The sequence below is a fragment of the Scomber japonicus genome, chromosome 12 (genome assembly GCF_027409825.1).
Source record: "Scomber japonicus isolate fScoJap1 chromosome 12, fScoJap1.pri, whole genome shotgun sequence".
NCBI classification, from domain to species: Eukaryota; Metazoa; Chordata; class Actinopteri; order Scombriformes; family Scombridae; genus Scomber; species Scomber japonicus.
The window spans coordinates 23,674,798-23,700,642 of NC_070589.1; the positions used below are offsets into that span (position 1 = coordinate 23,674,798).

Sequence of the window (25,845 nt, forward strand, 5' to 3'; positions counted from 1 at the left end):
AATTCAATTAGAGTAACTACTGTATGTATCTATCCAACAGATTACCAACGAGATAGTCCGGCAGATGATGGAAATGAGTGGCATGTATAATTTGGACAAACCAGGAGACTTCACCACTATTGTGGACGTGCAGATACTGGCTGCCATGATTCATCCTGGTGGAGGGAGAAACGACATTCCTCAAAGACTTAAGAGACAGTTTACTGTCTTCAACTGTACTCTGCCATCTAACATCTCTATTGATAAGATCTTTGGTACCTGTCCCTAAAATTACATTTTCTCTGCTTTCTATGTATTAGCTCTAATGAAACACTGAAGTTGTTTTCTGATGTTCTGTTTGTACAGGTATAATTGGCTGTGGATATTTCCATGAATGCAGGAAATTCAAGCCTGAGATATCAGAAATGGTGACATGTCTTGTGTCTGCTGGGAGAATTTTATGGCAGTGGACAAAGGTAATCACTTGGAAAATAATGTGGAATTGATCATAGTGATAGATTTATTAATGAAGACATGTCCTGATTGTATGATTTCACATTAAAGGCAAAAATGCTTCCCACACCGTCCAAGTTCCATTATATCTTTAATTTGAGGGACTTGTCCAGGATCTGGCAAGGAATGTTAAACATCAAGGCTGAGGAGTGTGGTGATGTCTCCACTCTCTTGGCTCTTTTCAAGAGTGAATGTACGAGGGTGATTGCTGATAGGTACAGTGAAGTTCTTACATTCCACAAATCCCCCTTTAAATACAATAAAATGCCAAAAAGTTCAACTGAAATGTATTTTTCTATAGGTTTATTTGCGCTGAGGACAGAGAGTGGTTTGAAAAAAATATAACTCGTGTGGTCGAAGAGCATGTTGATCCCAACCTCGTACCAGAACTTCATCCTGAGCCATACTTCGTCGACTTCCTGCGAGATGCCCCTGAGCCCACTGGAGAAGAGGATGATGATGCCTGTTTTGATGCCCCCAAAATTTATGAATTGGTATGACCTTGGTAATTAGGCCATTTAATGATATTTGTACTGTTATGTCACCATCATCTGAGCAAACTAATGTTCTTCCAGGTGCCAACTTTTGAGTTCTTATCAGAAAAGCTAATGATGTATCAGGCCCAACACAACGAGGTCATCAGAGGCTCCAGCCTAGATTTAGTTTTCTTTACGGATGCCATGACTCATCTTGTCAAGGTCAGACTAGAAGCCAATCTAACAGATACATATCCTGTAGTGAAGACTACAGATAATTCTGATTCATTTGAGATTTGCCTCCCATAGATCTCACGTGTCATTCGAACGGACAATGGAAATGCCCTGCTTGTGGGAGTAGGAGGATCAGGGAAACAGAGCTTGACTCGCCTGGCCTCATACATAGCTGGATACAACATCTTCCAGATCACGTTGACAAGGTAAAAAGAGCAACGCAGTAACAAGAGATGCTGGTAAATAGGATGAAAACTCAATAGCTAATGATGTATTTTGTTTTAAAGTGTGTGTAGAAATGCAATATTGTTAAATGTTATTTAAAGTAACTTTTTGTTAACCCAATACTGATCACTTTTTCACCTGAATGCCTACCATACACTAAAAGACTTTGAAAAGACTGAAGTTTGACACCCTCTCACATTTAAAGACAATGTGTCATTAGTCACTGAGTTTTTAGGCACAGATTTTGCAAAGGCTGAGGATCTTGCACTGTCACCATTTGCAAGACTACACCTAGATTTCTTTGGAGATTATTTCCCATCCTGCTCCTGGTGGAAATCTACAAGAGGAAAAACTGTCAAATAATTGAGCAGAAACAGAAGCTGCTCTTGGCCACAGCTGCCTTTATGTGTGCAGTAGTTTGTTCTGAAAAACCTGACAAAAACAAGATGTAAATCAGCTAATTCATTCAGTTATAACTGAACAACAACTACTGTGAAGAGAAACAACAGACGCTACATACTGATTGCTTCTGTTATTAACAGATTTTCATTTAACATCTTTTATTTTTTACAAATAAGATTTTGGAGAGATTCATGTTTTATAGCTGAGACAATCTCATTTCAGACGGTGTCCTCCTGTACTATTTTTACAACTTTAAAACAGCTATACATTTTATACAGCTGCCCACAGAAACCACTTTCAACTCAAAGGCAATTTTTTTTAGTGGTAAGGCTATTTTGATAAGAAAAATACATTTTAAGAGGTTAGTCGTGTATGTAAAGCCAAATGAATAAGTATCCTTTGAACCTTTGTTGGTATTTTTGATCCAGTTTTCCAAAATGATGTGTTCTTACCAATCCTCATTGTTTTGCTACATTCACACTTAAGAATACTTGTTTCTTACACTGCTGTGTTTGTCTTTTCATTAGAACATACAATGTAAGTAATTTCATGGAAGATCTGAAAGTGTTGTATAAGACAGCTGGGGCTGACGGCAAAGGCATCACCTTCATCTTCACTGACAATGAAATCAAAGATGAGGCGTTCCTCGAGTACCTCAACAATGTTCTTTCTTCTGGAGAGGTGAGGACTTCACTTTGAGGGTGAAAAGCACTGATGTCTGTGAACCCTCAATTCATGATCACCCAAACAAACTTATATTATATTTAGACACTGTAGTTGAGGACTTTCCTATTTATTCCATTGAAACAATAAATCATGTTAGGATTATGTTATTGTCATAATGGAACATTTTTACAATTTTGGCTTACTGAGGTATTATAAATTAAGTCCAAATTTTGTAAAAAGATCTCAAAGTAATGCTAGCCCTAATGAATTCACTGTGATTTAACTGTGTGCAGGTCTCCAACCTTTTTGCTAAAGATGAGATCCAAGAGATCACCCAGAACCTGATCCCTGTGATGAAAAGGGAGTTGCCTCGTGTTCCACCAACGTTTGATAACCTTTATGACTACTTCATAGCACGGTCCAAAAAGAATCTGCACGTAGTCCTGTGTTTCTCTCCGGTAGGTTAAAATTTAGTCCATCCATTATGAAAAGCTGGTTGCCCTAAGATCAGATGCTCAAAAACTGTATCCTTGTACATTTATACCTTTTGTTTCAGTTGTCACCTATGGTAATGTCATTGTCTAATGTCCTGTTTTTGTTCTATTGCATTACATGCCCAAAAGAAACAAACTAGAACTAATACCTTACACACACACTTACAAACCTATCCCTGCACTAATTAATATTCTTTCTTAGATTACGTTGTATCTATCATGGCTCCACACTTTACTATACTTTAACTATTCTACTATATACTACTACTACTACTATACTTGAACTTTAATATATAAAAGAACGTTCATTACATTTAAGCCCTTGCCAAACAGGTTCACATACTGTTGATTAAGTCTATCACCACCAGATAAATCTCTACATTTGTAAATCAGCTATTTTAATGTGGTTGAGTTGAGACATAGCAAAGGACAGAAGTGCATTATGCTTCATTAATGCATCTTTTTTTTGTACTACTTAGAGACTGCTATTTCTTTTGAGGCTACAGAGATTACACAAACCCAACATTAGCCAAGTTCCAATATATTCTGTCATCTAGTTTTTTCATATTGTGTCATCTTAACCAGCAAAAGTGACATCTGTATGCATTGAGAGTCAGATCCCAGTCACTCACATCAGAGTGCCCAAATCATTTTTCACATTTGCACACTGTAGCCTTGTGTACTCTCCTTGACAGGTGGGACAGAAGTTTCGCTCCCGATCTCTGAAATTTCCAGGGTTGATATCCGGGTGCACAATGGACTGGTTCACCCCTTGGCCCAATGAGGCTCTGGTGGCTGTGTCCAACTATTTCTTGTCAGAGTTTCCCATGGTTTGCTCTACTGATGTGAAAGCATCTGTGGTGACCACCATGGGTACATATCATGACAAAGTATCCATCACTTGTGAAAGCTACTTTGAAAGGTATAACACTGAGATAATATCTATATTAATATTGTTACATTATATTTATTTATATCCATATATACAGTACCAAGTTTGCTATGTTTTGACTGGTACTGTACTTTTTAGTTTAGAAACATATTTCACATGAACTTAAAGTTGTATGCTGTTTGATCTTTCAGGTTCAGAAGAAGAACTCATGTCACCCCCAAATCCTACCTCTCTTTTATAAATGGTTACAAAACACTGTACTCTGAAAAACATGACTACATCAACACACTTGCAGAGCGCATGAATGTCGGTAAGAAAGCAGCAAAGCTAAGATAAACTACGATTAGGATCTTATTTGGGACAGCTTTGCTAGGTCTACTTAGGGAAAGGATTTTTATAAGATATTACTGATTTTCAGGACTGGACAAACTGATGGAGGCTAGTAAGTCTGTGGCTCAACTGTCAAAAGATCTTGAAATCAAGGAAAAGGAGTTGGCTATAGCATCTGTCAAAGCTGACAAGGTAAATAATAATATAGACTAAAGCCTCTCATGACCCTGCAAAAGATAAAGAGCATGATATATAATGGATGGATCATGTATAACTTATAAAATCTGAATTAAAAAGTGACATGAAACAAAACAAACAAAGGTAGTGACAAGTATGACATATAGAGTAAGTTCATCAATTTGTCAATGGGGGTTTTGTATTTTTCATTAAATATGGGTTATAATAAATATAAATGTTTGCCCTATATTTTGTGAAAACAAGAATAACTGGAAAACTGTATCACATGTCAGCAGTTTATGGACATTTATATGATACCTCTTATGTGAGACATTTCTTGTTGCAATCATGAAGGTGGTGGCAGAGGTAACAGTCAGTGCCGAAGCTGCTACCATTGTCAAGAATGAAGTCCAGGTTGTGAAGGATCGAGCCCAAAAAATTGTGGATGCAATTGAAAAAGAGAAAGCCATTGCAGAAGAAAAACTGGAGGCTGCAAAACCAGCATTAGAAGAGGCTAAAGCTGCACTGAATGTAAGACTTATGTTACTTCTGTTGAGTATATTATATTTACAACATATGGAATATACATTTTGATATATTTTGAAATTTTACAGACCATCAAGCCTGCTGACATTGCCACTGTGAGAAAACTGGCCAAACCTCCTCATCTGATCATGAGGATTATGGACTGCTGCGTGCTTTTATTCCAAAAGAAGTTAGACCCTATCTCTATTGATCCAGAACGGCTATGTCTTAAGCCAACATGGTCAGAAGCACTGAAGGTAGCAAAAATCCTTTTTTAATACATTTTTATAGTTGTACCTCTGCTCCAGTAACTCACCACCTGCACGTTCTAAGTGCTTTCTGTGAACCTAAATTATTGTTTTCTGTACTATAAGAATATTCAAAAGTTACTCATGGCTGCCTTTTGTCTGTCTTTGTCTACTCTTTAGTTAATGAGTGGCGCCGGTTTCATGACCTCCCTCCAGCAGTTCCCAAAGGACAAAATAAATGAAGAAACTGTAGAACTTCTGCAGGTCTACTTTGACATGGATGATTACACAATGGAAAATGCAAAGAAAGTGTGTGGTAATGTAGCTGGTATGCTTGCATGGACGCGGGCCATGGCCACATTCTTTGGCATAAACAAAGAGGTGCTGCCACTTAAGGTAAAATTCACCTTCATCATTTATGCAATATATTAATGGCATAGTTAGTGCTGTATTTAAGGATTAATGATACCCATAATTTAAGCTAAAGGGCTCACCTACTGATGTACATAATGTAACAAAGCTCAATACAAACACATTTTCAGTTATTTTAGTTCTCCAATCTGGCATGTAAGTTTAGAAAGGAAACAAAAGTTGACTTTAAAATTTAAGTTTGTTTGAGTGGCATCACGCATTTTATAAGAATCATATTTTTTAGGATGTAAATTATAGAATTTAGTTAATTGATGTTATATATTCCACTGTATATTACAAATTATATGATGCTTATAAAAATATTTTTGCTGTACTCTAAGTTTTGTGAACATCAGTGTCCTTCATCTGTGACTAGGCTAACCTGGCGATTCAGGAAAGCCGCTCAAAAGTGGCTACCAATGAGCTAAACAAAGCTGAATCAACGCTGGCTGAGAAACAGGCTGAGTTTGACAAAGTCAAGGCCAAATGTGATGCTGCAATGAAAGAAAAACAGGTGTGATTTTACCTAAACATTGCATTTACTTCGAGCTAGAAATTGTAATTTGGAGTGACCTAAAATATCGTGTTTTTTAGGACTTGTTGGATGATGCTGAGATGTGTAAAAATAAAATGCAGGCTGCATCTGCACTTATTGATGGACTAAGTGGAGAAAAAATACGCTGGATTGAGCAAAGCAAAGAATTTAAATCACAGATCAACAGGTAGGTTACAAAGAAAATAGAATCTAGTTTAATTTTAGTTGAAAAATAATTTTTCATGGACCCATACAATGTTGGGGACAATTATTATAATGATTATGTCTGACTTTTTCAGAGGAGATTTTTTGTGTTGTACGTATCCTGAACATTTGAAAGACTTTAAATGAGGCCATTTGCTTCTGCTCTCTTTGGCAGACTTGTGGGTGATGTGCTACAGCTCACTGGCTTCCTTTCTTACTGTGGGCCATTCAACCAGAGTTTCCGTGATATGTTATTGAAGGACATCTGGGAGGCAGAGCTCAGGAGCCATAAAATCCCTTTCACAGAAAATCTTAACCTAATTTCTGCCCTAGTGGACCCTCCCACTGTAAGAACAACAGAAAACTGCCACACACACAAAAACATACTTCTACAGTAGCTTGCATAAGATTTTATTCATGTGATGAAACATATTCATACCTCTATTTAACTGTCTAAGATAAGTGAGTGGAACCTTCAAGGACTGCCAGGAGATGACTTATCAGTGCAGAACGGCATCATTGTCACAAAAGCAACAAGATATCCCCTCCTCATTGATCCCCAGACACAAGGAAAGGCTTGGATTAAGGAAAAAGAAAAGGCCAATTCACTCCAGGTACAACACCTTAATGAAATGCAATTGATCCCCCCCCCGCCCCCCGTATGGTAACCTATATAATGAAAATACTGTGTCATCTCGCTTTCAGGCCACTTCCCTCAATCACAAGTTCTTTCGCACTCATATGGAAGACTGTCTTTCCTTGGGACGCCCACTGCTTATTGAAGATGTGTGTGAGGAGTTGGACCCTGCCCTTGACAATGTCCTTGAGAAAAACTTCATCAAGTCTGGGAGGAGTTTCAAGGTATTTCAATGTTATAACCACTTGTAATTGATGATACAATTGTAAAATATGTCCTCTTTTAAATTCTTGGACTTTTCCTGTGTAGGTTAAAGTAGGAGACAAGGAGGTGAATGTGATGGATGGATTCCAGCTCTATATAACTACCAAACTGCCTAATCCAGCATACACCCCAGAAGTCAGCGCCAAAACATCCATCATTGATTTCACTGTAAACATGAAGGGCCTGGAGAACCAGCTACTTGGTCGAGTCATCCTCACAGAAAAACATGTAAGTGATTATGTTTTGCCATGTACACAACCATTTTTTCTCACATGGATCTTTATTAATGCAAAATATCACATTATATGGTTAAAACAGCAACAACGTGTCAGTTGGGTTTGGTTGGCTCAATCACCTAAATGTTCTCTTTTCTGTCACCTGTAATGTAATACTGATCCTGTCTAAAGCTCTATGTGGATTTAAGTACCACTGATGAGTTGTGATGGTTATCTTAATGTGTTTACAGGAACTAGAGGCAGAGAGACTGAAGCTAATTGAGGATGTGACTGCCAATAAGAGAAAGATGCAGGAGTTGGAGGACAACTTGCTGTACAAACTTAGCAGCACAAAAGGTACATCAGGAAGATGTACCTTTCATGACATGAAGTAGATTCATGTCATTTCTTGGACACCTGTAATGTCATATATTTCTGAAAACTAAAAAGTGTTATGTTTGTGTAATTGAAGGTTCCTTGGTTGATGATGACTCCATGATCGGCATTTTGAGTGTCACTAAGCATACTGCTGCTGAAGTTAGTGCAAAGCTCACTGTTGCAGCAGACGCAGAGTTGAAGATTAATGTAGCTCAAGCAGAATATCGACCCGTTGCCTCCCGAGGTAGCACCCTTTATTTCCTCATCACAGAGATGAGCATGGTCAATGTCATGTACCAGACCTCACTCGGCCAGTTCCTCAAAATCTTCGATCTGTCACTAGCAAGGTATGATCTAATCTAAGCCAGTTTAAAAAGTTTATTTCTGAATAATCTTAGTGCTTTTTTTGAGCATGGAACAGTATTTGAACTAAGGACCCTACCTGTCATACTAGGTCACTCAGTACCGTACAGTCAGAAAATGTTTTCTCACATATTGTTATGTTGCAGCCATCCACTGCCATTACAAAGGGACTGAATACTTATGTTAATGTTGATATTTCAGTATTTCCTTTTTTATAAATTTGCAAAAATGTTTAAAAATCTGTTTTTGCTTTGTCATTAAAGGTTACCGAGGGAAAAAATTAATTTAAACTATTTTAACATAAGGCTACAATATAATGTGAAAATAAATGAAGGGGTCTGTATACTTTGTGAATGCATTGTGCTTTGTGAAACTAATATTAATATTATAGATAAACCAAAAAAGATGACAATTTAAACACAACCTTAATTTTTACCAAATAATGGAAGAGCATATCCTTGTCGCACACTGTTCCGTACATGAAGTCTTTCCTGTGCTTACTATGTTTTTATAGGTCTGAGAAGTCCTCGAAAACTCAGAAGCGAATTGCAAACATCATTGAACATCTGACTTTTGAAGTGTTCAGATACACAGTTAGAGGCCTGTATGAAAACCACAAGTTCATCTTCACCCTTTTGCTGGCCCTCAAGATTGACCTACAGAATAACAAAATAGAGCACAACAAATTTCAGATTCTGATTAAAGGTCAGAAAATCGTCATTAACAGAAAAATGTAATCAACCTTTTTCTATGGTGTATTTTAACATGTCAATATCCTACATGTACATCTAGGTGGTGCAGCTCTTGACCTGAAGACATGTCCCGCAAAGCCATTCAGTTGGATCCTTGATATGGTGTGGCTTAACTTGGTGGAACTCAGCAAATTGCAACAGTTCAATAACATTATAAACCAGGTGAGCTAAAGTTCTATGGATTATATCATATATTAATCTTATTCATTCATAAATATGCCCTAAGGTGTTGCTATTTACATATCTTGTAGGTGTCTCAAAATGGAAAGGCCTGGAAAGCATGGCTCAATGCTGATGCTCCAGAGGAATGTGTCATCCCAGATGGATACAACGCCCTTGAAGTCTTCAACAAACTTTTGCTAATTAGGTTGAGCCCTGCTGCCAATCGCATTGCTTACTGCATGTGTTCAAATACACAATATAACATTTAATTCTATATTCCTACAATCCGTTTCTTCCAGGTCATGGTGTCCTGATCGTACCTTGTCTCAGGCCAGAAAGTATGTGGGAGATTCCCTCGGCATGAGGTTTGCTGAGCCAGTCATTTTGAACCTTCACAGCACATGGGAGGAGAGTGACCCTCGCACCCCACTAATCTGTTTCCTTTCCATGGGCTCAGATCCCACTGAACAAATTGAAGGACTTGCTAAGAAACTCGAACTTGGTGAGACTCCCATATTTATACTCCATTGTTTGAAACATTTTGTCTTAACCCTGACGACTGCTTCCTTTGTGTCGTGTTCTCATAATATTTTTCTGTCTAACAGAATGCAGAGCTATATCCATGGGGCAAGGGCAAGAGGTGCATGCAAGGAAGCTCGTTCAGATGTCAATGTCACAAGTATGTATTCTGAGTTGATCAAGTATTACATTGATGTCTGGTTACTTGACCTGATCTGTGGGCTCTTTATCTGAATATGCATAGGGAGGTTGGGTCCTCCTGCAGAATTGCCATCTGGGACTGGAGTTTATGGATGAATTGCTAGATACAATCACTACAGCAGAGAGCATGCATGATACTTTCAGGGTGTGGATTACCACGGAACCACACAATCTATTCTCCATCACACTCTTACAGGTGACATTTTACTATGTTTTTATGCAAGGTGTTATGAATGTATTACTTGTCATCATTGCGTCTTGCCCCGAGCCTCTATAAATACTGTGGTGATTTTTTAAAAATATTATATTATATGAACAAGCTTCAAGCAAACATTTTTCCTCCCTTCACCTGCAGTCGTCTATCAAGTTTACCAACGATCCACCCCAGGGAATTCGTGCTGGCTTAAAACGAACATTTGCAGGAATTTCACAGATCCAGTTGGAAGTCAGCAACCTGCCCACATGGAAGCCTTTGCTGTACAGTGTGGCCTTTCTCCACACTGCTGTGCAGGTAATTATCACTGAGAAGATGGTGGCAAAATATTGAAACCCTGGCTGAGTTCAGACTAGAAGCACAGAAGGGTCAAAATAATTCATCATATTTTTTTTATGTTATTATTTTTTATTTCTAGGATTCAACAAGTTAATTACATACAAATGAACTTCCTAAATCCTATTTATACAAAATAAAATAATCTGTGTTGTATTACTTGCCATTTTAATTAATTCTGACCAAGATGTGCCTGAACTGTGAGGAACTCACTAACATTATAAATGCAACACCATTTTCTTAATAAATCTGGCCCAGAATGTTTTGTATGATTATCGGATATATTTGTTTGGGGTTTATCCCTTGGAAATCCCTCTGAAAGGCTGTCATGATTTGAGTCATTAGTGATTTAAAAATGTAAGATTACACTTTAATTTTCGCATTCTTCAGGTTCACATTACATACATGATTGAACATAATTTCAAATCTGCTCATGTTTTTGAGTTTGTTCTCTCAAACACAGCTAGGGAAGACAGGCCTTCATAATCACATAGTCTTCAGAATTAACTGATTATTATTATTGGCTTGATTCAGTATATGATCATTTGTTTTACTGCTTCCTTTTTAAGGAACGGCGCAAATTTGGACCCTTGGGTTGGAACATACCCTATGAATTCAACTCTGCTGATTTCACTGCAAGTGTTGAATTTGTTGAGAGACACCTGGATGATTGTGGTCCCAAGAAGGTAAGGATTCAATGATCTCATTTTTAAGAATTTCTTTACATCTTTCCTCACTTACCACGTTTTGCTTTTTCCCCACAGGATGTGTCATGGGTAACTGTGCGTTACATGCTAGCCGAAGTTCAGTATGGAGGAAGGGTCACAGATGACTATGACAAACGCCTACTGAAGTGTTTTGCTCGAGTAATAATCACATTTTTTCATAATCTGGAATTTCTTGTAGATTACATATTGGAAACAATACGGGACAGTATAAACCAATACAATTCAACAGCACCACTGGCAACTCAATGTACTTAGTACAATACATTGGAGTTTGTGTAACGTTTATTTTTCCATTTTTAATTATAGGTGTGGTTTAGTAAAAAGATGTTTGATCCAGCGTTTTGCTTCTACACGGGCTACAAAATCCCAGTGTGTAAGACAATAGAGGAGTATATGGAATTTATTCAGAACCTGCCTACTATGGATTCACCCCAAGCTTTGGGGCTGCATCCTAATGCTGACATCACGTAAGTTGATATTATACTTGACCTCTCAATAATACACTGCCTGGCCACCAAAAAGAAAAGCTTTCTCCAGCACATCCCAAAGATTGTCAATGGGGTTAAGGTCTGGACTCTGTGGTGGACAATCCATGTGTGAAAATGATGTCTCATGCTCCCTGAACCACTCTTTCACAATTTGAGCCCGATGAATCTTGGCATTGTCATCTTAGAATATGCCAGCCCGTGCCATCAGGGAAGAAAAACTCCATAGCTGGAATAACCTGGTCATTCAGTATATTCTGGTAGTCAGCTGACCTCCTTCTTTGGGCACATGCTGTTGCTGAACCTAGACCTGACCAACTGCAGCAACCCCAGATCATAGCACTGCCGCCACAGGCTTGTACAGTAGGCACTAGGCATGATGGGTGCATCACTTCATCTGCCTCCCTTCTTACCCTGATGCGCCCATCACTCTGGAACAGGGTAAATCTGGACTCATCAGACCACATGACCTTCCATTACTCCAGAGTCCAATCTTTATGCTCACTGGCAAATTGAAGCCTTTTTTTTCCGATTAGCCTCACTGATAAGTGGTTTTCTTAAGGCTGCACAGCTGTGCAGTCCCAATCCCGAAATGCTCTTACTTTCACTATTAAACATAGCCCTGAGTTCTACTGTTGTTTTTCTACGATTTGATTTCACCAAATGTTTAAGGTATGTTTACTACAGGCATGCACGGGCATATTCCAAGATGACAATGCCAGGATTGCTCAAATTGTGAAAGAGTGGTTCAGGGAGCATGAGACATCATTTTCACACATGGATTGCAAATTAATGCAACACTGGATGGAAATCAATCTTGTGACATTGCAGAAGCTTATCGAAACAATGCCACAGCGAATGCATGCCATAATCAAAGCTAAAGACGGTCCAATGAAATAATAGAGCATGTGACCTTTTTTTTTGGTGGCAACTTTTTTTTTGGCCAGGCACTGTTTATAATGTATGATATTGCTAAAATCACAAATTGTGCTTGGTGTTTAATGTTGACCAGATACCAGACAAACACATCTGCCGAAGTGCTGGATACAATCACAAATATCCAGCCCAAAGAAAGCGGAGGGGGGTCAGGAGCTACTCGGGAGTCCATTGTTTACAGCATGGCAGAGGACATGTTAAAGAAACTGCCTCCTAATTATGTGCCACATGAGGTCTGTTTGTTTGATCAACACTACATGGTTTTAGTCACTAACCTTTGCACTGACTATATTCTAAACTGAAATGTAACTTTTGATGGTTTAAGGTCAGAGCCAGGCTGTTGAAGATGGGTGCTCTGAACCCAATGAACATCTTCCTACGTCAGGAAGTGGATCGAATGCAAAGGATCATCGGCGTTGTGCGCACTAGTCTGACTGACCTGAAGCTGGCTATTGATGGCACTATCATAATGAGTGAGGTCAGAATACTGAGTCATCCCTCTCTACCAGTAAAAAAAAACGTTTTTTTTTTAACAACTTTAAAGTGCTGTGAAACTACTGATCTGTACTTTACTCCCAGAACCTCCGTGATGCCCTGGACAATATTTTTGATGCCCGTGTGCCAAACCTATGGAGGAAAATCTCTTGGGAGTCATCCACACTTGGCTTTTGGTTCACTGAGCTTGTGGAGAGAAATAAACAGTTCCACAGCTGGGTGTTTGAAGGAAGGCCAAAAACCTTTTGGATGACAGGCTTCTTTAACCCACAGGGTGAGTAAAAAGAATACCGTCATTTTTAAAGTTACCTTCAACCAATAAACAGACCAATTAAAGACTAGACTGGTTGTATAAATGCTCATCTTAAGTCTCTTTAATTTTGTACTCAAATAAAAATAAATAAATTCCAACAAATTCATCCCAATTGATAGATACATATTGAGCTTGTGGGTGGTAACATGTTCTAAAATAAAGGCAAATGTCAACATTAGCTGAGGTTGAATTTATGTCAGACTACAGTACTGATATCAATTAATTATTGTCTCTGTCCTGGGCGATGATTGTAGGTTTCCTAACTGCTATGAGACAAGAAGTAACAAGGGCAAACAAAGGCTGGGCTCTGGACACAGTGACCCTGACCAACAAAGTACTGAAGCAGGCAAGGGAGGAGATCACAACTGCCCCTGTGGTGAGTCATATACTAGCAATACACCAGCTAATAATAATACATGCATCCCAAATTCAGCTGCCACTTACAGTCTTGATAAACTTCAGTATACATTGTTCATAAAGAAGTGATGTTTATTCATTTAGGGAACATACTATTCACTGACTGCTTTTCCTCAACAGGAGGGAGTTTATGTCTATGGTCTGTACTTGGACGGTGCCGGCTGGGACAGGAAGAACACTTGTCTCATTGAGTCCTCACCTAAAGTGCTGTTCACACCCTTACCTGTCATCCACATGTTTGCCATCAACTCCACTGCCCCTGTGGATCCTAAGCTCTATGTCTGCCCCATTTACAAGAAACCAAGGCGCACAGACTTAAATTATATCACAGCAGTGGTGTTGCCTACCCCCCAGTCACCAGACCACTGGATCTTGCGTGGCGTTGCCCTACTTTGCGACATAGCATGAGTGATAGCTGCATGTTTGGTTCATGTGTAATACTGCTTAAAGTGAAAATAAATTAGTTTTTTATGTCAAATACCTGTAAAGATGTCTACTTAAGATCGTTATTAATTATATTATATTGCATTGTAAAGATTTAGTATTAGGCATTATATACCATTTAGCATGGATTGTCTGCTAATTGACAAATTATTAAAGTAGTATAAAGTGATGAGGTTTTCATTCATTCATTCTTGCATCGGATTCAGTGTGCCAGTCAGTATGTTGGCCAGATTTTGCAAATGGCTTCTCAAATGTTGCAATTAAATAATATTTTAATTGAATAACTGATCACAAAGCCTGAATGCTATTGGTAAGTCTACTCATACCAGTAATATGATAACCTGGTAAATTCCTTTTTAGTTCTTTCTCATCTTACCTAAAACTCTTGACATTGGAATTCAGAGCAGAGCTCTCACCAATCAAGGAATGTTACAGGTAAATGATACTAGTATACATCATTTATAAATGACTGATATTCCAATCATTTAGTAGTATAGGGTTAGAATATAAAGTATCCAGTTAACTCTAGTCATCAAGTTTCGCAAATATCTTTACCCCTTCTCAGCATTGTGGTTCTAAATTGGTCCCTGAAAACAACATGAAAAAAAAACTTAATGTGTAAAATTCTTCAGCAGCCTCAAATTATGACCATTTAAATAACTCTCCATGTCTGCTCTGTTCACAAAATACCTGACAGATCTAGACAGATTAGATTAGATTAGATTTAGGTCAGTACAGTATGTATAGACGTCAATCCCAGCACATAAAATGGAACAAGGTCTCCTATTTGATCTTACTGCTTTTTTGTAAAATGAATACGATTTTGATACAGACACATTTTGTATAGGATGGGAATAGAGCTAAAGCCTGATACCTCCAACACCTCAGGAGACAAAGCCAACCACCAGACTGTTCAGGCCCACACTCACATCAGCACTGAAATGCAGGTAAGTCTTGTTGGAGAGAAGCCAAGAGAGAAGTACTGCCACAGTGCCAGATAATACTTGAATCTTTACAGTTCTCAACACCCAACTTCAGTTTTATTCAACACTATTCAGTGAATAGATTTAATCAGGCTCTTATTAGTCACTCCCTGTAGAATTGTAGTTGTCACCCATGGGAAAAAAATAAAGAGACTTGCTTACTTACTTGTTTGTTGTGGCTGAAAATTGAAACAAGTACAATGTTGACCATTGTACTTGTTTCAATTTTCAGCCACAACAATTAGCAACAATTTAGTACAAATATGTGTGGAACATATTGAACATAAGAATGGCCGTTTCTATACTTTCCCATTCTGCTGTAATAAACTTCATTCAAACTGGGCACAGCAATCATTTTCCAATTAGTATGGTTTAAAATTATATGCCTTTTTTTTCTTTTTTTTTTTTGCAAACACATTATACAGTTTCTCATTTTGGAAAATACTGTTATAGAGGAAGGCATTCAAGCCAGTTGATTGTCTATGTTGAAGAGAAGCCCTTTGTTGCCTGTGTGGTTTCCCCTGAGTTATGATTAGTATTTGTTTGACCTTGCAGGTCAGCATTAGTGTCAGTTAGGCATTTATCAGTTAAGGCTAAGACTAAATTAGTTAAGTGAATGTTAGTCAATGCAATGGATGCTAAATTATGTCATTTAATGTGTGTGGGTGCATGCTATTCACATGTGTGTCTGTAAGGTTAAAAAGGGGTTGCTGTTTGAGTGACATGACCCTTTCCTAAAAGTGAACACTGGGTGAAGACGAGCAACTGGCGCCAGCCTTCAAATCCCCCCCACCCCCACCCCCTGAGTGATCCCCAATTATGTCAAGAGGAGAAAATGATGTCCCTTTGAAAAGTGTTCTTAATCAAACCCAATTAATTCCGCTCCTTTCCCTTATTATTTCCACCATGGACCACGTCCTGCTAGTCAGCCTGTTAACTAGAGCCTGGGCCCCAGCTAAGGTCACGCTTGGCCAAGCAAATAACATAATAATGTGTGTAATTATTTACTAGTTCTACCAAATCCTGGGTGTTGATACATTAAGTCTTCATGAGAAAGGCGTGGTATAAGAGAACTATCACTAAATATACCAACGTCTAACAGTTTTCATCTACATCCTTTCAACTGACTTATTAATGAGTAAGTTTGGTAAATGCTCTCCTTGAAAAACTTAAAGGTAGCAACTAATAGGAAAGCAGTGAGAAAATGAACTTAAAAGGCCTACATATTGTTTGATAAAACTCTCAATTCAACTAAGTTGGGTTGAACCCTTAGCCACAGTAGCATTTTAAAGCCGGAAACCAAGATCAGGATGTCTACAATCATACACTTTTGATTGAGATGATAAGGAAAGTAAGTTTTCTATATAGTGGCTACGATGGGTTCATACATCATTATTTTCATTTCATTATTTCATTATTCATACATGTTCTTAAAGGTTTGAGCAGTAGCAACCCATTCAGTAGTTAAAAACTAGGACAAGGCTGGCTCCAAAATCTTTTAACCCCAGTGTTTATTTTTGTCTAATTTTAAGTATTGCATTCTAAGAAATAATTTTTCCAAGTTTGAAACCAACTTTTCATCAGTCTACTGCATAAGCAAGCAGTTGGCTTTGAAGGCCAATTTTGATTGTTGCACGACACAAATGACGTGTTTTTGACAAGAAAAAAAAGTGTCACTCCACACTTTGCTTTCATGTTGTGCACCAGGAGAATTTTGTCATTACCACCAATGTCCTTGTTTATTTAGTCCTGGTCAAGATGATATGATGTAACTAAACAAGCTGGCCGAGGATAGCGTCTGGTTACCATAGAGATAGCTAAAATCTACATCTCATGGTTTTTTAAATTTCTGTTTAGTGATACTTATCAAAACTGTTGAGTGACCTAGCATTACACAACCTTTAATTCTTCAGCTGCAGCAATGTAAAGGTTAAATCAGAGGGATTTACTTATTTACCCCCTACCCCCTGCCTATAGCACACTAATACATTCACCTAAGACTAAAAACCAGTGAATGCAAAAGTATTTTAATTTCCTCTAAATGTACTTTTTCCCAGCAGTTTACCCTCTGTCCCTCCGGTCAGTTCATGTGCTGCTCTGCCTAATACAATAAGCATAACCATGCACTCAGAAGAGTTTTTAATTTTCACCTCTTTCATATCATTGTTCCTTCCCTAAAACACAGAGCCCCTCTTAAAACCATTGTTTCAGTATTTAACAGTTTCCTACCATCAACCTGCACAACTGTTTGTGAAGCAGAAATTGTGAAGCATATAACAGAGGCACCTCATTGAAGTCAGTGTATAACGATTTTAGATCGTCTACCCAATTAATACATCCCTGCAAAGTGCTCACATGCAAAACAGACTTCTATGCAAAGCTTCATCCAAAATAAATTGGGGCAGCTAAGCCACGCAGGCTACTGGAGGGCAATTAGAGCTTGAGCCCTTGTGGCCTCTGCAGCCTAGCAGGCGGGGCCTCCTGACACCCCTGGTTGGGCCTGATGGAGTGGAGTTTCATCTGCCTAACGGCCTGGCAAAGCTCCACAAGCCTGAACGAACACAACAGGTCTCCATCAGGCCAGCTCGCTCTGTCACAGCTTACATGGCCTATTGTACACCAGCGCTCATTAACGGCACTAAGTCATGTTGGTGTCTTGCTAATGCATGTGTGGAAAGAAAAACAAGATCAGCAGTCGAAATGCTTCTACAGTGGTGGTAACGTAACTTTATTTTTTCTTTTGCATATGGAAAATGAAAGTCACATTCTAAAAACTTGAAAGGACTAGAAATTAGTATATAATAATGTTGAAAACTGATGAAAATAATATTTTTAAAATAATAAACAACCTTACACATTCATTTATGTGTCCTCTGTTAATAAGAAATGTGCCTTTTTGTTTCTTTGGCTTTTAGTCCACTGTTGTCAACAGGGATTATAACTAAGTATACAACCAAACCTATACAACTGACAGTGTAGATGCTGCCATTTCTAAAGGCCATCATATACAGGTAATGTTCAATAGTGATGTAGATGAGAACACTTCCTTACACTTATAGTGTCCACAGATAGATTACCATTGACAGATAGACTTGCCTTAAAGCACAGTAAGTATACTCAGTAGTGCTTTGCTACCCAGGACCCCTCTGCATCACTTCAGTGCACACACACCAAGTACATTATAAAAACAGACACACATTATCAACATGACCACACAGTATGTCTCTGAGCAGCGTCAGTGCAATGTCACCTTAACGTCATCTCAACGTCATCGCAACGTCATCGCAACGTCATCTCAACGTCATTTCCCTCTTGTTACATCAAACTGTGCTACTTCCAAGAGGTACGAGAAGTTGTCAGCTCCCATTAACTTTCTCACTCTAAATCCACTTGACTTCACTGAACATTTTGTGATCAATGACATGAGGAGCATCCTTTACCAAGGATGAAGATTAAGACATAATAAAGAGCAACACTGATATGTTGTGCTGTTTATATAAATTAGAGATAAATTGGCAAGTTTGAGCAGAGTTAATCAGGTCTTGAAATGGGTTCTCCCGGGGCATCTGAGGGCATCCTGTCTATGGCTGAGAATCCGAGGTTAATCGCTTTAAAAGTAGTAATTAGGTGTTAAGAGGTATGCTTGTCTGTTTAAATTAGCCTCTAAACCAGATTACGCTCTGTGACTTCCGACAACCTCCCCCATCAGGTTTAAATACTCTCCAAAGGCCATTTTAATTATTTAAGTTTTTTTTTAAGTTAAAAATTAAAATATTACCTTTAAACCGGGGTCAAACTGGGGAGAAGAAATTTTGAAATAAACACCTGTTGCAAATTTGTTTAGAAAGATGGACAAAGCATAAACCCAACCAAACAGATATACAGGGAGGTGTTAAAACAAACAAGCACGCCTCTTAAAACAAAACAAAAATTCATAACAAAGCTTTACAGTTTTGAGAACTAGAAACTGTGCCAACAAACTGTATCAAAGCACAACAGTGTCCATGTATCCTCATGAAGATAGTTCAAGTGAGCAGCAAAATCTTACAAAGTACACAGAGTTAAGTCAGTATCATCTTATTTATAATGTACCTCAAATGCAAGTAAAGCACCCCGAACACCCCACATTTAAGACAGGAAACTCGTATAAAATTGTTGCAATTTGTCAACACGTAATAACTCCAAATAAAAAAATGTTGCTACTAAGGCTGCACTTAGCCTTTCATATACTACATTGCTGTTTCTTTGTGCTGTCGTAAATGCATCACAACATTCAAAATTAATCTTGACACAAATAAAAGTGTCAATAAAAATTGAATGCAGAGGATAGTCATTTATTAAAACAAAAGAGTGTGTTTCCAAACAGTGTAGTAGTCAAAAATGTATATATGATAAGGAGGTCCTTTAGAAGTCATGTATAAGGCTTTCCCGTCCAAGTCTAAAGAAAATTGACCCACAGAGGTTTGATCATTTTTCCTCAGGGTTGATCAGTTCATATAAAATTTATAACATTTTTAAGGTGAATTTTTTTTTTTTAATTCCCAAGAAATTAAGTTTCAGCTATTCTTCAGTGTCAGTGAAAAATTTGACTTTTGAACTTCTTGTCTTCGTGAATCCTCTCCGTTGTATAAAACAGTGGAAAACAAGTCTGTAAACATTCACTGGAGCAGCCTCAAAAGTACCTCATCAGGTCACATGTGTTGCCAGGTTTTATCCATAGACTGAATGTGCTCTTTGGCCTTCATCCTGAGTGCTGCAATGCTGGAACTCCTGTCATCCTCCATTGGGTATTTGTCGTTGAAGCTGGGTGGGCACTGGTAGGGAGGTGGACCCATGGGCTGCATACTTTGGACCATACCAGGTGGGGTGTTGAGAAAGCTGTGGCTCGGATAGGCCGGCTGCAGGCCCTGAGGTGAGCCCATGAACCCTGGGATAGTATGCATGGGTGTGGCACTGGAAATGGGCGAGGTGAGCCAAGGATCTAGGGGCATTGGGTTGGCCACTGGCCCCACATTGGGAGGCATCGGTGGACGATTGAAAGATAGCATAGGGGAATCGTGCAGCTTCATGGTGCTAGTGTCCATCTTCTCTTGACGTCTCCACTTTGCCCTCCGATTCTGAAACCACACCTGGACAGAAATAAATCCAGTGAGATATGATGGTACAGTGTAATGGAGGCACTGAGACACAGAAATGCAGAAATGATCACCAGAAAAATACAATCCATCTCGGAGGGTTTGGGCTGGCTGCTACATTGTGTTTTCTGATGGTAACACTTGGGGTGGGTGAAAAAATAATTTAATGCGAGAAATGAGATTTTCAAAAAATAGTCAGAACTTGATTGTGAAAGTTGTGCAGCTCCCAGATGGTGTAGAGCATGCACATACCATATAATTAGCTTTCCAAGACAATGTATTTTGTGATAGTACATTATCACTAAAGACTAATGATAGCGAAGCAGGGCTGAACTCCAGCACTAACAAATAAGACCGGCTGACCAACACACACCAGCAACACTTCAGCATCAAATCAAATTACTACTAAATCACTGAAGAAAAAGACTCTCTCTGTAGTCAGTTTGATATTTAAAGGCTCTCTACAAGTGCTTTTCCCAGTATTGTTTTTGCATGTTCTTACTCCATTACTCACACTCACCCACACGCACACAGACACACACTTTGTTTTTGCAAAAAATAGTTGACTAATGATGTTGATTAGTAAATTACACTTTCATATGATTATTCTTAAATGCTTACACAGGCAGAAGAATGTAATATGTTTCCAAATGAATGGGGTGAACATTTTTAAATCACAAAGGTTTCTCTGCTTTTTTCTGTTTGTCGCCTTGACAGTCACCTTCATCAAGACGAGTTAGCATAACTGTCAGTTATGTTTCATATTTCAGTTCAGTGGACAAAGGACACAAATCAATAGCTTGATACAGCGTGTACTAGGATAAGAGCTTTAAAATAGTGCACCACTTTCTATTTATTGACTCAAGGATCAGTTTTGAACTGAAATACATCCTTGAAATAAATAATGTCCATGTCTGATTCTGTTGCTGATCAGAGCTGTAGCAGAATATTTGGAGCTGGAAACAGTGTTGTTATGAGAGTTTTTGTAGGTAGAACCTATTTGTCACAATTACTAAATTAATTTATATCTGATTAGTAAATGTGGTATGCTGGACATTAGGATATCAGTCTTTACCTGAACCCGAACCTCAGGCAAGTTGACCTTCATTGCCAACTCTTCACGGCTGTAGACGTCTGGGTAGTGAGATTTCTCAAAGGCTCGCTCCAGCTCATGAAGTTGATAGGTGGTGAAGGTGGTACGGTTCCGTCTGTGTTTCTTTTTAGCATGCTCTTCCTCTTTAGCCATGTCAGGAGACCCCTCAGCAATGTCTTCCTTTTGCATGTTGCTCATTTCCCCATCACACTTGTCACTGGAGAAAAGGTCCGATTCTAAAATGATGAAGAAGATAGTAAGGCCAAAATAGTTATCATTAACTCTCTGAAATGTTCACACTTGAAGGGAAAGGATGTTTGTTACAGCTGCCCCTCTCATTACAGATGTCAGAAACCAAGCTGAAATTAAAAGCACTCCTCATTGGCAACATGTCAACATATTTAGGGCTGTGACATGGTCATGCTATGTTACATGTAACAACCATTTATTCTTGTACGCTTGAATAAGTAGTTCTACCTCATTAGTAGATACAAAAATATAGACAACAAAAAGTTTTATGCAGGGTGTCAGTATTCATATTTATTAACATCTATCAGAATTAATCTAAGATATATATTTTTTAATCAACTGGTGTGCAAATGGTAGCCAGTAGCAGTCTTCTTTACACTTTGGCAACTCCTGACTTTCAACTTTACCATTCTGACAAATCTTATTTGGCTCAGCAAAGGACTACATCAGTTTAGAGACGTTCTACTTTATGCATTACCTAATACAAATACAAATAAATAAAATAAAATAATGTCAACAGTGACAGTACAGTGAATCTTTCAGAATTCACACTTCAACCCTCTTTTGGTTTTCCAAAGACACCTTTGTTGGTATTTATTAATTATGATAGCTGAATACCATAGCCAAAGCATTTCTTAGGCGATCAATTCTCAAAATAAAATTTGCCATTCTATTTTTTTGAGAATTATTATTACCAACTTCAGCAGCATTGGACACTAAATTTGTAAGAAGTTGCATCCTTTCAAATCAGGGTCAGATTTGCATAAACATGGTTCACATTCCACAGCATTTCTAACAAGTGGGTCACTCTCGCTATTTCATTAATTCTACTCACTGTGACAACAGTAAAACATAGACAATACCTCATATTCTGAACACTAGTTTTCAAGACAGAATATCCTAGGAGAGAACATATTGTCTTAAGTGAAATTTAACTCTTCTTCTCGTGATAAAAACAGCTTAATGTCTGATGCCCTTTATACAGTTGAACACCAGGGGTTTGGCATACCCATATGACATCACGTCTTTCACTGAATTCTTCCCCTGCAGTAATCCCACAGTAACAGATGCTACCAGTTAAACCTGCAAGTCCCCGCCTCCTCTAATCTAACAAGGGACTTTAGTTGGCCTTTGCACAAGCCAAGTAAGCAGTCATAGTCTGTGTCTTCCAAGAAATAGATGTAGAGCAACTGAGCCATGTGTGTGGTGCACCAAAGCTTGTTAATCATACCAAATCGTTTTAGGCAAGATGGTCACCAGATCATTGGTTTGGAATAATGATGCCAAGCAGCAAAAGCTGTTTTTGGGAGGGGGTGGGGATGAACAGAAAAAAAGTTTTTGTTTTTTCCACATTATGTCTATGTTACATAGTTCTATGAAAGTATCCAGCCTGACACATTCATCTTATCTGTGGACAAAATTTATAAAATAAATCTAATTTTGCCAGAGGGATCAAAAGTGTTGCAAAATTGTGCTTTGACTTATAACTTTTAAGTTTTTTTAGCATGCTAAAAATGAAAACAGTGCTCAGCTTGTATTGTTTACACTGGAATATTATAGTGAAGAGTTTTCACAACAGGAAAGGATATCAAAACAAAAACAAATCATCTCTGTTCTGTTGCATAATCCACTTCTCACTGCCCATGCATTCCTGCTCTATCCGCTGACTGCTCTATCCTCGCTCACACATCGGCCTGCATCTGTTACCTTAAAATGTTTTACTCTAAATATTTTGATTTTGCTCAACATGTCAAAGTTAGCAAAGACCACAGGTAAATCGGCTGAATTGACTTTTGGAGTGGACATAGTAGAGTACAAGTGTAACTGATTACATGGCTTTGGTTCATTGGTGATGTTCCAGAGGGCTGAATGCACAGTGCCAGGGCCCTAAAACATCTGATTGGAGTGCAGTATTAATGCTAACAAGTCAAAATGTCCTATAAGGGCAAGTCATTCCAAAACATTGTCTCTTGGTTTTGAATATATTGCTCAGTATAAGCCATATATGACTTTGGAAGAATAGCTTGAACACAAATCTAACATCACATTAAGGGGTAACAGCAGGTTTACCACCAGTCAAGCCTTTATTTTGGCTGACGTGAAAGGCCAGTGAGATTAAATCAAAGGTAACTATTGTCTGTTTTCTTTCATCAACTATTATCTTTAGATTGAATCACACAAGTATAACTGGACTTATATGTAGTTCTATGCTCCTCCTTTTGCACTCTGACCTTATTGCTTATTTTGCAACTCAGGGTCTAAAGTATAATAATTATATACGTACTTCACACCACTGTCATTGCAGACAACCACAGCCATCATGACATTGAACTTTGTTATGGAAGACAGTGTACTGGATACCGGTCCAATACAATGAGACAACAATATGGGGATTTTGCATTCTAAACCAGAGATACACCAAGAGACTCTAATAAACTTTATATATGTCCATTGTCACTCTCTGCACAGTCTAAGATAAAATCCCTGAACTTACTGTGATCATGAAGACATATACAGAGACTGTTTGTACAAGACAATACGTTCTTTTCTGAAAAGACTCACCATGGTAGGAAGAATGCTGGGAGCTGTCACCCAGCTCTGAAAGATGCCCATAGGGATCTGAGGGGTCCTGCTTGTCAGGGTGCTGTTGGTTTTCTTCATTGGCTTTTTGGCCCTCATCATCTCCTACTGAATGGAGTAAAGGGTCCTGGTCTTTAGTGAATCCCAGTATGACATCGATGCTGTGGACCCTGCCTCCAGTGCTTGACCCAGCACCTTTTGCCATATCATAGTTGTCCAGGCAACTGTCGTCCACTATTCCGAGTGTATCCATTGACAAATGCATCCGAGCCTTTGGAGATACTTTCTCTCTTCCTTGTCAGAAAAAAACCCAAAATGCTACCAAGTGAGACAAGGCAGAGCAATTGTTGTAGAGAGCTGTTATCCTGCGTCACATGCAATGGAACAGCCTTGTTCTTCAGGGAACACTTCAGTGAAGTTGAATATGTTTTTTTGTGGATAAGCAGAACAAACTCACATCTTTGTCTGCAAACAAGTAAGTGAGAGAAAAGGAAAAAATGACATGACACATTCATGACACTTAATGAATCATTGAATAGCTTGTTAGTCTTTATAGGTTGTTTACGTGCTGTTGTTGTAGTGGAAATGAGATTTATTCTGACAAGCGAGATCCCTCATTTTGATTATTAAAATACTCAAAGTAGTACAAGTACTTCAATAGTGAGTATGAAATTCCTTCACGAAGTTCATGCTTTTCTACCACAAGAAACTTCATCATCTTTGTCTTGTTTCTGTCACAGTCATATGTTGTTGACTACAAGCAGACCATTATTTTTTCAACAAAAGATAAAAGTGGGAAGAATTCTAGTGAATCAATGACGAATCTTTGCTCTGCACATGGACACTTTTTGTATCAGTGCATATTATAATAGTTTGAAAAAGAAAACCAAATTACTCAATTATCAGATGCCCATCTGGTTAAATGTTTTAAACATTTAAAACAGCAGCATTTTTAAGTATTCACATAGGTATGCAGTTAATTTGGATTAAAATCCACCCAAAGACATCTCGTGTGCCACCGAAAAACAAGTTGAACTTAAACGATATTTGAATCTCTTACTTGACATAAATTAACTTTCTGGAAACCTATACAATACATCATTATCTGTTACGAATGACAAAATTTACAATAAAGAAAGTACATAAAGTAATCTTACCTTTATTCAAAGTCCTATCGGAGGTTAGACTGTGCACATTGTGTCTCTGTAGTCCATGTACACAAATGACAATATCTACTGTAGGCACTTGTTACTCCCTGTTAAGTCCTTGAAATCCCCTGCACACAAGTGAGCAAAGAACATGCTGTTGGAGCCCTGTGCAACAAGCATATGTAATGTCTTTCTCTCCTGACAAAAACTCTCCTTAACCACACAGGACACCAAAGCTCGCGGGGGAATGGTAGTAAAACCAAAGGGTTTAAGAGGTTTATTAATTGGAATCCTTCCCCTTTAAGAATGACTGACAGTTGTTTTCTGGTCAAGTAATTGCTCCAAATGTGTCCTGCATTCAGACCACAGAGGGAGGCCATTGCTAATGAAGCCTTGACAAAACTTTCAAAAAATCTATTGTTAGAAAGATAATGGCTCGTACTGAGAGTTTCCACTAATCCCTTCATTATAGACAATGTAAGGGAGA

General features: G+C 38.3%; 2 protein-coding genes across 2 annotated transcripts in view; one reads left to right on the forward strand and one right to left on the reverse strand.

The window, feature by feature from the left end:
• The window catches only part of LOC128369683 (dynein axonemal heavy chain 8-like), a 34,500-nt gene extending 20,366 nt beyond the window's left edge, over window positions 1–14,134 (forward strand). The window contains exons 56-92 of the mRNA XM_053330762.1: window positions 41–254; window positions 346–455; window positions 544–707; window positions 794–986; window positions 1,068–1,190; window positions 1,278–1,408; window positions 2,357–2,510; window positions 2,789–2,953; window positions 3,685–3,911; window positions 4,073–4,191; window positions 4,300–4,403; window positions 4,743–4,919; window positions 5,003–5,170; window positions 5,342–5,557; window positions 5,949–6,086; window positions 6,167–6,294; window positions 6,487–6,658; window positions 6,770–6,925; window positions 7,017–7,172; window positions 7,258–7,440; window positions 7,679–7,784; window positions 7,900–8,152; window positions 8,683–8,873; window positions 8,961–9,082; window positions 9,172–9,287; window positions 9,382–9,584; window positions 9,688–9,761; window positions 9,846–9,998; window positions 10,158–10,313; window positions 10,922–11,038; window positions 11,117–11,218; window positions 11,387–11,547; window positions 12,578–12,734; window positions 12,827–12,979; window positions 13,081–13,270; window positions 13,564–13,685; window positions 13,847–14,134. Coding sequence (XP_053186737.1) covers window positions 41–254; window positions 346–455; window positions 544–707; window positions 794–986; window positions 1,068–1,190; window positions 1,278–1,408; window positions 2,357–2,510; window positions 2,789–2,953; window positions 3,685–3,911; window positions 4,073–4,191; window positions 4,300–4,403; window positions 4,743–4,919; window positions 5,003–5,170; window positions 5,342–5,557; window positions 5,949–6,086; window positions 6,167–6,294; window positions 6,487–6,658; window positions 6,770–6,925; window positions 7,017–7,172; window positions 7,258–7,440; window positions 7,679–7,784; window positions 7,900–8,152; window positions 8,683–8,873; window positions 8,961–9,082; window positions 9,172–9,287; window positions 9,382–9,584; window positions 9,688–9,761; window positions 9,846–9,998; window positions 10,158–10,313; window positions 10,922–11,038; window positions 11,117–11,218; window positions 11,387–11,547; window positions 12,578–12,734; window positions 12,827–12,979; window positions 13,081–13,270; window positions 13,564–13,685; window positions 13,847–14,134 — 5,862 coding nt within the window. The remainder of the gene's footprint in view (window positions 1–40; window positions 255–345; window positions 456–543; window positions 708–793; window positions 987–1,067; window positions 1,191–1,277; window positions 1,409–2,356; window positions 2,511–2,788; window positions 2,954–3,684; window positions 3,912–4,072; window positions 4,192–4,299; window positions 4,404–4,742; window positions 4,920–5,002; window positions 5,171–5,341; window positions 5,558–5,948; window positions 6,087–6,166; window positions 6,295–6,486; window positions 6,659–6,769; window positions 6,926–7,016; window positions 7,173–7,257; window positions 7,441–7,678; window positions 7,785–7,899; window positions 8,153–8,682; window positions 8,874–8,960; window positions 9,083–9,171; window positions 9,288–9,381; window positions 9,585–9,687; window positions 9,762–9,845; window positions 9,999–10,157; window positions 10,314–10,921; window positions 11,039–11,116; window positions 11,219–11,386; window positions 11,548–12,577; window positions 12,735–12,826; window positions 12,980–13,080; window positions 13,271–13,563; window positions 13,686–13,846) is intronic.
• A 5,710-nt stretch (window positions 14,135–19,844) lies between these two features.
• On the reverse strand, window positions 19,845–24,475 carry LOC128369069 (retinal homeobox protein Rx2-like). The gene is made up of 3 exons (XM_053330029.1): window positions 24,193–24,475; window positions 21,364–21,617; window positions 19,845–20,282 (listed from the first exon to the last, which is right to left on the reverse strand). Exons 1-3 carry the CDS (start codon window positions 24,473–24,475, stop codon window positions 19,845–19,847), a joined length of 975 nt encoding a protein of 324 aa, XP_053186004.1.
• Between the last annotated feature and the right edge of the window lie 1,370 nt (window positions 24,476–25,845).